General features: G+C 36.8%; 3 protein-coding genes across 3 annotated transcripts; 2 read left to right on the top strand and 1 right to left on the bottom strand.

Annotated features, from left to right (window-relative positions):
* Window positions 1-2,347: 2,347 nt before the first annotated feature.
* On the bottom strand, window positions 2,348-2,932 carry LOC145799606 (uncharacterized). Its single transcript, XM_082889206.1, has one exon. The coding sequence runs from the start codon at window positions 2,930-2,932 to the stop codon at window positions 2,348-2,350; it is 585 nt and encodes a 194-aa protein (XP_082745332.1).
* A 2,585-nt stretch (window positions 2,933-5,517) lies between these two features.
* Window positions 5,518-7,194, top strand: LOC145799607 (uncharacterized). The gene is made up of 2 exons (XM_082889207.1): window positions 5,518-6,033; window positions 7,141-7,194. The coding sequence occupies exons 1-2, from the start codon at window positions 5,518-5,520 to the stop codon at window positions 7,192-7,194; spliced, it is 570 nt and encodes a 189-aa protein (XP_082745333.1).
* A 1,366-nt stretch (window positions 7,195-8,560) lies between these two features.
* Window positions 8,561-10,434, top strand: LOC114296132 (monolignol oxidoreductase AtBBE-like 15). The gene has a single exon (XM_028240422.2). It carries the CDS (start codon window positions 8,651-8,653, stop codon window positions 10,301-10,303), a length of 1,653 nt encoding a protein of 550 aa, XP_028096223.2. The 5' UTR covers window positions 8,561-8,650; the 3' UTR covers window positions 10,304-10,434.
* Window positions 10,435-10,638: the final 204 nt, after the last annotated feature.

Genomic DNA, 10,638 nt, shown 5'->3' on the forward strand with positions numbered 1-10,638 from the left:
TTCTCCAACACAAATCCCGGCCTTGGCTTTGAGTTAATCTCCTCATCAATTTTCTTCAAAGACTCATCTTCAAGTTGATTCTCTCTAATTTCTTCAATGATAACTAGGATTCCACCCTATTCACGCAACACAATTTCAATCTTATTTTTCTCTAGGTCACATAACAATTCTCTTTGGCTCGTGAGCAAACATGACAAATTTCCAACAGATTTTTGGCTCAAGGCATCCGCCACTGTATTAGCTTTCCTCGGATGGTACAAAATCTGCAAGTCATAATCCTTGATCAATTCAAGCCATTGTCTCTGTCTCATGTTCAGTTCTTTTTGGGTGAAGAAGTATTTCAAGCTTTTATGGTCGGTATACAACTCGCAAGTCACACCATACAAATAGTATCGCCAAATTTTCAAGGCAAACACCATGGCTGGTAATTCAAGGTCATGTATCGGATAGTTCTTTTCATGTGGTCGAAGTTGATGAGAGGCATACGCAATCACTTTACCATTTTGCATTAGTACACATCCAAAACCTTTGTAGGAGGCATCACTGGGAATCTGAAACCCATCGGTTCCATTAGGCAAGGTCAGAATTGGTGCAGCCACCAGTCTAGTTTTCAGGTCTTGAAAGGCCGATTCCCGTTGATCATTCTAATCAAATGGTACATTTTTTTGAGTCAGTTTGGTGAGTGGCAAGGCAAGCTCAGAGAAATCTTTCACAAATCTGCGATAATAGCCTGCAAGTCCCAAAAAACTTCTAACTTCAGACACATTGGTTGGCGTTGGCTAGGCTACAATGACTTCAATTTTTTGTGGATCCACTAATATACCACCCTTATCAATCATATGTCCCAAAAATGCCACACTGTCAAGTTAGAATTCACATTTGGACAATTTTGCATACAACTTCGTTTCTCTCAAAATCTGTGAAGCAGTTTTCAGGTGTTATTCATGTTCTTCCCTGCTTTTGGAGTAAATCATAATATCATCAATAAACACAACGATAAATTCATCAAGAAATTGTTTAAACACCCTGTTCATTAAGTCCATAAACGCTGTAGGTGCATTAGTTACTTCGAAGGTCATTACTAAAAACTCATAGTGTCTGTATCTAGTTCTGAATGTTGTTTTCTCTACATCTTCTGCTTTGACCTTTAATTGGTGATACTCGAATTTGAGGTCAATTTTGGAAAAGACTTGGGCTCCCTGAAGTTGGTCAAATAAATCGTCTATCCGCGGTAGAGGATATTTGTTATTAACAGTTACTTTGTTCAGTTCGTTATAATCTATGCACAGTCTCAAAGACCTGTCTTTCTTTTGACAAACAAAACTAGAGCACCCCAAGGTGAAGTGCTCGGTCGGATGAACTTTTTCTCTAACAACTCTTGAAGTTAGACTTTCAACTCTTTTAGTTCGAAAGTTGACATTCTATAAGGGGTCTTAGAAAGTGGTTGTGTCTTGGGTATTACATCAATGGTGAACTCAATTTCTCTATCAATTAACTCCCCAGATAGGTCATTAGGAAATGCATCAGGAAATTCACAAACCACAGGAATCATTTTAATATTAGCACTATCCGAAGACACGGTCAACACACAACACAAGTAGCACCGACACCCTTTCCTTAACAATTTTTCGACTTTCATAAATGAAATCAAGTATGGTGAAGGAACTACCCCATTTCTAGTAAAAACATTCAGGCATACCAGGTGGTCTAAATACGACAGATTTACTCACACAATCAATGGTGGCATAGTATTTCGTTAACCAATCCATACCAAGTATGCAGTCAAAATGATCAATACTCAATGGTAACAAATCCACATACAATGTCACATCTCCAATCACAATATCACATGCCGGGTAAACATAAGAACATACCATAGGACCTCCAGAAGGCCTAGTCACAAATAGTAGACAATTCATAGGTTCTAATAGTCGAGTCAATTTTCATGAAAAAACATACAACACAAAAGAGTGTGTAGAACCAGAATCTATCAAGACATACGCATTATGAGCACAGATGGAAATTATACCTGACACCACATATTCGGTATTTTGTACATCTCCAGGCACTAATGAAAATACTCTTCCTTGCCTTAGCGTTTCATTCTCGGTATTACCCATGGTATTAGTTCTTACATTGGTCCTCATTACAGGAGCAGATCCTGCTGAACTTACTGTAGGACGGTTAGCATTGTCAAATCTCAACGGACAATCCCTAATCATATGGCCAGTCTTGCCACACCGAAAACACACACCTGAGGCATGGTGACACGTGCCTTTATGGTTCCTTCCATAATTTGGACAATTTGGAATAGAGCTACTACTCTGGCTAAAGCTGTTGGAGGATCCTATACTCTGCCTTTTTGAAAATGACCGGTCCTTCTTGAAATTGAATCTGGATCATTTACCCTTCCATTCAATTGTCTGACCTGGAGCTTGTTTCTTTGCTCTGCCAAAATGGCCTCCGCCGTCAATGCTCTATCAAGTACTTCTACATAGGTCGGCAACTTTAAGACGCCAACTCGGTCAAACATTTCTAAATCCAAACTGCCTTCGAATTTTCGTGCCTTCTTGTAATTAGTATCCACAATGTGTGGAGCAAACCAAGCCAATTCAATGAATTTAGCTTCATACTCAGCTACAGACATTCTGCCTTGCTTAAGTTCTTGAAATTCTGACACTTTCCTATCTCTGAAGCATTGGGAAAAATACTTGTTGTAAAAAATCTCATTAAATTGAGTCCATGTCATGTTCCCATTATCAGTACAAATCAATAACCACCATCTCTGAGCTTCATCTTTTAACATGTAGGTGGCCAAAAGAACTTTTTTTGATTCAGAGCAACGAAACACTTCAAATGGTTTCTCCATTTCGAGCAACCAGGTTTTTGCCTTTAAGGGTTCAATGCCACCCAAGAAAGTTGGCGGTTTCATTTTCATAAACTTCTGAGTCAGGTTGATTATATCATTGTTATCTGGCTCATGTTGTGCTGGTGGAGGCGAAGGGGCAAAAGTTGTTGCCTCTGTTATTGTGTCAGTGCTTCGGTTAGAGCTACAAGCATTTGTTCTGTATGACTCATGTGAGTCTCAAAGGATTCAGTGGCATCATTATTTCTTGTATTTTTCATTTGCTAGAGGTAAACAGAGCACTATGAACATAGACAAATAGTCATTTTCACAATATCCAGATCATTCATTTCAATTTCATGTGTTCATGGTCAGGTTCAATTTTCACATTTAAAGAACACACACACACTCACGCATACAAATGGAATACCCCTACTTCTTACTAGAACATCCTAAGCTCATGTAGACCCATGTGTGCGGTAGAACACGTGCTCTGATACCACTCTGTTATGATTCATACTTGCCCCTAAAGGTTTAGCGTTGTAACCGGCCTGTAATCATTGGATTACCAAAGGCCTCTAAACAGAATTACAAAATATAAGGGGCTGTAAAAACAACTATATAAAACTTACGTAGTACATCCGTTAGCGCTAACATATCACATATAGAGCATCGAGGGTCATACTTGTCAGTTCCATATAGGAACCTCCTTCCGGGTACGGATAACTTGTCAGTTCCATAAAGGAACCTTCGACCGGGTACGGATAACTTGTCAGGTCCATAAAGAAACCTCCAGACTGGGAACATATAATTTACTTGAGCCACAGAATTGTTGCCACGAATACTTATTAGAAATTGAACAATTATTCATTGTACAGAATATATATAACATGTTATAAAATAGATCTTATTCCATATACAGAAAATAAATAAAGTTGAACATAACTTTACTAAGTTATTACTCACAGTTGGCTCTAGAGTTGTCAGACAAAGAAGGCAATGAAATAGTTTACGACACGTGACCTATACAAACATAACAGATACATACTTGAAACACACACCCGGATAATGCTTAACTCATTTCACATCTTTCTTAGTGTTTTTCTAGCCTTTATCCTCATTCTTATATCTTAACCTTGGCCTAGGAATGCCTAGGATACAATGAAGATGCTAAAATGCACTTGAAAACACTTAATAAAACTTGCTGAAAACGGGGTCTCGCTCGAGCGTAACTTTCTTCGATCGAGCGGGCGTTCAAAAATGTAAGAGGTCGCTCAAGCATAACTTCGGTAGCTCAAGCGGTCTGTAAACTCTGCAAAAATATTAGTTGCTTAATTTTTTCGCTCAACGGTCGCTCAAGCGTAAGACTGAGGTCCTCGCTCGAGCGCAACTCTTGTCGCTCGAGTGGTCTACAAAATGTGTAAACTTCTGGGAGCATGAAATTTATGCTCGAGCCAACTTTTGGTTGCTTGAGCGAAAGTGAAAAAACATAAAGTGGTCGCTTAAGTGCAAGATCTGTAGCTCGAGCGGTGAAGTCGAATTCTAGAATTTCCAAATTCACCTCCTAGTTTCCAAACTTGAATTCAAAGATGAAATTTATGATCTTTTGGGCCAAAAACTAAGGAAACTGGTATAATCTTGCCAAACGTTCTGAATCCAAAATCATTTTGCAAAATCAAGCTCAAAAGTGTTGCTAATTGTGCAAAATCAAACTTAAATTTTTGAAAACAACACATGCATGAATTCACATGACTTTCAACCTTTCAAAACATGATTAAATGGAGTAAAATGATGTGAAATGGGACCAATTGTCAAAACCATGTGAGCATGAACACATGCATGTGTAAATTCTTGAAAATAACCTCATAACATGGTAAATTGAGCATGCATGCATGATATGACTTACCTTCCTTTGATTCTAGTTCAATTCTCATACATAACTCTATTTCATCCTCTAGAATCCCTATTTTAAGTCTTAATTACACAATTAAGGGCTTGAATCCTTACCTAAACTCTTCAAGTAGGCTCTAGATTGCTCAATCTTTAAGCTTCTTAGCCAACTCCTTTCAATTTCCTCAAGCTTTGATCCCAATCAATCTCTCTCTCTCTCTCTCTCTCTCTCTCTCTCTCTCTCTCTCTCTCACGTTTTTGCTCTCACGGAGGTGAAAATGAGAGTGAAAAAGTTATCTAAGGCTTACCTTTAGCCTTATATAGGCTCCACTTATTATTCTAGTTTAGCTTAATCAATATTAATCTAATTATTTGATTTCGAATCGAATTTTAATTAAACCTACCATAAAATTCTAAAAATTCCACATAGCACATATACCAAGTCATTTTTGTGATCGGATGTCGATAAGACCTTCAATTCACAGAACCAGACAGAAATGTGAACAGATACTCCTACGATAGACAAATATAAATACAAATAGTGCAACACACATGCAATTAATTCAAAATTTCATCTTGATTACTCATTAAGCATCCTTAATCATGGTTTAACGGTTAATCATAGGTTGGGGTTGTTACATTTGCCGAGTAATGCTTGTTGTAACTTATGTGGGCATTGCACTGAATCTACATTACATGTCATTAGGGACTGCTCCTTTGTGAAGGATGTATGGAGAAGCCTTGTTCCTAATCAATTTTTTGGCAACTTTCTCTTGAGACCTATGGTCAATTGGGTAGACGTGAACCTTGGCAAACCTCCGTGGAAGGGGGAGTTTGGTAAAAGGTGGCTACTTGTTTTCTTAGCTACAATTGCTCACGTCTGGTTTTGGCTAAAATTGAGAGTTCATGATCAGGAGGTTCAATGTCCTGTTGATCTGGGGTATACTATTTGGCAGAAGGTAGGTGAGGTTGTTTTAGCGAAGCGAGTGTTGTATCAAAAGGGGCTGCAGCCTGGGATTTCAAGGTGGATTTCCCCACCAAGGGATTGGGTAAAATCGAATGTTGATGGTTCCGTTGTTGCAAGCTATGGTAGTGTAGTAGCAGGTGCCTTAATTCAATCTTCAAATGGTATATGGAAGGTTGGGCGTCAACACTATGTTGGTTTGGCACATTGTCTTACAGTTAAATTGTGGGCTTTGAAGTTGGGTTTGCATCTTGCATGGTTGGAAGGATATCGTTTTGTGTTGGTTGAATCCGATTCATTGAAGAGGGCTCATCTGGTCCTGAATTTAGATGAGGTACATCCTTAGGCTGAGCTGGGAAGGCAAGCTCAAGAGCTTCTGTAGAGGGATTGGTGTTGTGATATAGTGCATATTCCAAGGGATGCCAACAACTGTATGGACTATCTAGCAAAAATGGCTTTGACCTCTCGCCCATGTAATCAAATTTTCAGAAGTGCGCCAAGGTCAGTGGAGGAGTTGCTTCGGCAGGATTGTCAAGGGATGGGCCCTATAAGTTCGAGTTCTAATTTTGCTTAGTTTGGGTTTAGCCTCCTTCGTACATAAGGGTGCTCATGGATCAGTTTTTGACGGTTTGATTTGGGGTTTGGACCAGTCTACATGTTTGTGGTTTGAAAAAAATTGAACCCATAATCGCTCCGTAGTATGGATTACGATTTGTACGGATAGGATTCGCGAATGTGCCAACAGTTTGCGGATTGAGCTTTTCCTTTAAAAAATTATTTTGGTACTTGTTTTTTCCTAATTTTTAAATATTCCTTTTCGGGCATTTTCCTCCCATTTTTTAAATATTATTTTAGATCATAAAATCACATATTTCTTATCATGAAATCATGATTTTTCAAATGATTTATCCCAAATAAATTACAGTATATTTATCCAATTTACTTCCATAAGGAAACAATGTATAAACTAAACAATGTATACAAATGCGGAGGGTGAGTGTGGGTGCAGCTAAAACTCGCGACCTACATGCACCCCGCAAAATAAGAAAATCCTAACACATATTTGACTTTAACGATTATGCGAAACCACCTAAATAGATAAGGGTGGTTCGAGTTTAGCGATTTTCACGAGTTGAATAACATTATGTCTAGCTCTATTCGTGTAAAAAAAAAAAAAAAAAGTATGCCCAAATGGATTAAAATATAATAATAATAATAATAATAATAATAATAATAAATTAAAAAACTAATAAGGCTCAATGAATTATTGTCAGAGTGGGATCATGTTTACTATGGTTTGAAGGAGAGAGTGACACATTTCATCAAAAACTTACATTCAATAGCGACAAGCATTCTATTCATTTAATGTACTCAGTTAACTGTATCATGGCCAACTCCCTGTATGTCTTTGTCATTTCTTCTTTTGTGTTTTATACTTTAGGTGTTCTATCATATCTTCTTCGAGCAGTTACAGAATCTTCCCAATTTTGTCTGATGTATTAAAATTTAGGAGTTATTTTTAAATAAGTATATTTTTTTTTGTAAAAATATTATACAGAAAAATAAAGAGGTGATGTGACTCAAATAAGTACACTTATTTAAACAAGTGCACTTATATCAATCATGCCAAATAATAAAAGAGTACTAAGGGATTATTTGGTATAATTGATATAAATGCACTTATTTAGGTCATATCGCATTATGTTAAATAACTCTTAGTACTCTTTTGTTATTTGACATGATTGAAACAAGTACACTTATTTAAATAAGTGTACTTCTTTAAGTCATATCATCTATTTACTTTTTTGTATATCTTTTTATAAGATATTAAAAAATATACTTACTTAAATTATTCTAAACAACCAAGTGTATAATTTTCCTAGTATGTACACATTTCAAACAATTAATATTAAAATAACTTTTTCACTAAAAGGGTTTTGTGAAGGTCTATCATATGTACCAAAAAAAAGATTATTAAAAAATCTTAAAATTCAAAAGATGCATACAAGATTTATGTAAAGTGTTTTTCACACCACACAAAATTTAAGGGATGCAGATAAGATTTATGTTAAGTGTGATTCACACCATACAAAATTTAAAAGATAAATTACACTTATTTTTCTTGAGATTTAAAAATATATATAATTAATTTTACAATTTTAATTTAATTACATTAACCTCTCTTTTAGTATAAAAAGGACTTAACAATAGTGGATAGATAGTAAAATACTATACATATATATATATATATATATATATTTAATAAAAAATAATAATAATAATCTATTTTTTTCATTTATATGATTACAAATTGATTCCACGATCGGGTGATATTTAAGTTTAGCAAATCTAAATTGGGGCAATTGAATCATTTAAATAAGGGGAGTGTTTGTGACCATTAGATTTTCTTTTTCATGATGAGGTGTCATCCTCTCCTCAAGCCATAGCAAGATGATGTCACTCACAATTAAATACTCATTAGAAACGGGTAATATTACATATCAAAAAATAAATATTATAAAATATTTTTTAAAATTAATTTAAAAATTATTGCATAATATATAATAAAATATTACAAATTAATATATATATTTTTTTAAGATAGCGTTAGTATATTAATATACTTAGATTATAACTGAAGGTCGTCGTTACTCTATCAACTCGAATCCTTAACCTCCCACTCTAAATCTTAAGACGTAACTATTATATCATTGGACCATACCCCAATATCTATTACAAACTAGTTTAATATTAAAAAAAAATTCATAAAATCTTTTCATAATGTTTCTTTAATGAGATCTAATATTATTGTTTGAAGCCTGACGTTGGCGTTAGCTCACAGGGAGTCATCAGGAAGACACCATCCACTCCATAAATATGACCACTGAGGCTGTCAATATGAAGCACACAAACACATAGAAAGAAAGCAAGAAAAAACAGAGAAGCCAATTATGGAGTTTTCAAGCTCAACCATACTCTCATTTCTTGCACTACTCTTCTTATCAATTCCATTCTCCACTTCAAACCCAACTCAAGACAGTTTCTACCAATGTCTTGCCACCAATTCCAATCTCTCTGTCCCACTCTACCCTGCTTTTTACACCCCAAACATCTCTTCCTTCACTTCCCTCCTCCAATCCACTGCCCAAAACCTCAGGTACTTACTCCCTTCTGTCCCAAAACCAGAGCTCATCTTCACTCCCCTCTTGGAATCCCATGTCCAATCTGCTGTTATTTGCTCCAAACAGCTTAACATACACCTCAGAGTCCGAAGTGGAGGCCATGACTATGAAGGCCTCTCTTATGTCTCTCAAATCGAGTCACCATTCATCATCGTGGACCTGTCTAAGCTCCGGTCCATCAGCGTCGACATAGCCGACAACAGTGCCTGGGCTTCAGCAGGTGCTACAATTGGTGAACTTTACTATAGAATTGCAGAGAAGAGCAAAATCCATGGCTTCCCAGCTGGGCTTTGCACGAGTTTAGGCATTGGTGGACACATTACAGGAGGGGCATACGGGTCCATGATGAGAAAATATGGTCTCGGAGCTGACAATGTTCTCGATGCTCGAATCGTCGACGCGAATGGAAACATTCTCGACAGACAATCCATGGGAGAAGATCTTTTTTGGGCAATTAGAGGTGGCGGCGGAGCCAGCTTTGGGATCATTCTTTCTTGGAAAGTAAGGTTGGTTCCTGTCCCGGAAACCGTGACCGTTTTCACGGTTCCCAAGACATTGGAACAAGGCGGCACCAAGATTCTGTACAGGTGGCAACAAGTTGCTGACAAGCTTGATGAAAATCTCTTCATCAGGGTTGTCATAAGTGTCGCCGATGGCTCCACAAAAGGCCAAAGAACAATCAGCACTGCTTATAATGCTCTGTTTCTCGGCGGAGTTGATAGGCTTTTGCAAGTAATGAATCAGAGCTTTCCTGAATTGGGTTTACAGAGTAAAGACTGTGTCGAATTGAGTTGGCTCAAATCGGTGCTTTACATTGCTGGTTACCCGAGCAGTGTACCCCCTGAAGCACTGCTACAAGGGAAATCATCATTCAAGAACTATTTCAAGGCGAAATCTGATTTTGTTAGAGAACCAATTCCTGAAACAGGGCTTGAAGGAATTTGGAAAAGGCTATTGGAAGAAGACAGTCCATTGATGGTTTGGAACCCATATGGTGGAATGATGAGTAAGATTTCAGAGTCCGAAATCCCCTTTCCTCATAGAAATGGGACTATATTTAAAATACAGTACCTAAGTATATGGGGAGAAGCAGATAAAGACTTGGCACCAAAGCACATAGATTGGATCAGGAAGCTTTACAATTACATGGCTAGTTATGCTTCTACGTTTCCAAGAGAAGCATATGTGAATTACAGAGACCTTGATTTGGGGATCAACAAGAATGGTAGCTCTAATTTCATACAAGCTAGCGCTTGGGGTGCTAGGTATTTCAAGAACAATTTCAATAGGTTGGTGCGAATTAAAACCCAGGTTGATCCAGATAACTTCTTTAGGCATGAACAGAGCATCCCAACTCTTCCAACATCCACAAAGAGAAGGGGTAGAAAATCCCATCATCATACTAAAAAATCACATGGGTAGAAAGGAAAAGTGTGCTATGTATACGTATGTCGAGAAATATTTCAAAAATAAAATGTTCGTGTAAACTTGAGTTTAGTGTGATATAAGTTATATTTAGAATAATTTTAATATATAGATTTCGTTGTCTAAAATCTTTTCAAAACACTTTCTACGTAGGTAATATTGTTGTGATTGAGATGAATTGTAATGATTTATGTATGACTTTGGTTGAGGGATTTTAATTGCATAAGGTAGTCGCTTTGGTTGGCTTCTTTAAATTAACGGTCCATCTAATCATTGTCCAATTAAATTTTAGATAAAGAATTTTATAAGAAGAATTAGAATTTAAATACATA

The sequence above is a fragment of the Camellia sinensis genome, chromosome 9 (assembly GCF_055761805.1).
Source record: "Camellia sinensis isolate YWXY chromosome 9, ASM5576180v1, whole genome shotgun sequence".
Taxonomy (NCBI): Eukaryota; Viridiplantae; Streptophyta; class Magnoliopsida; order Ericales; family Theaceae; genus Camellia; species Camellia sinensis.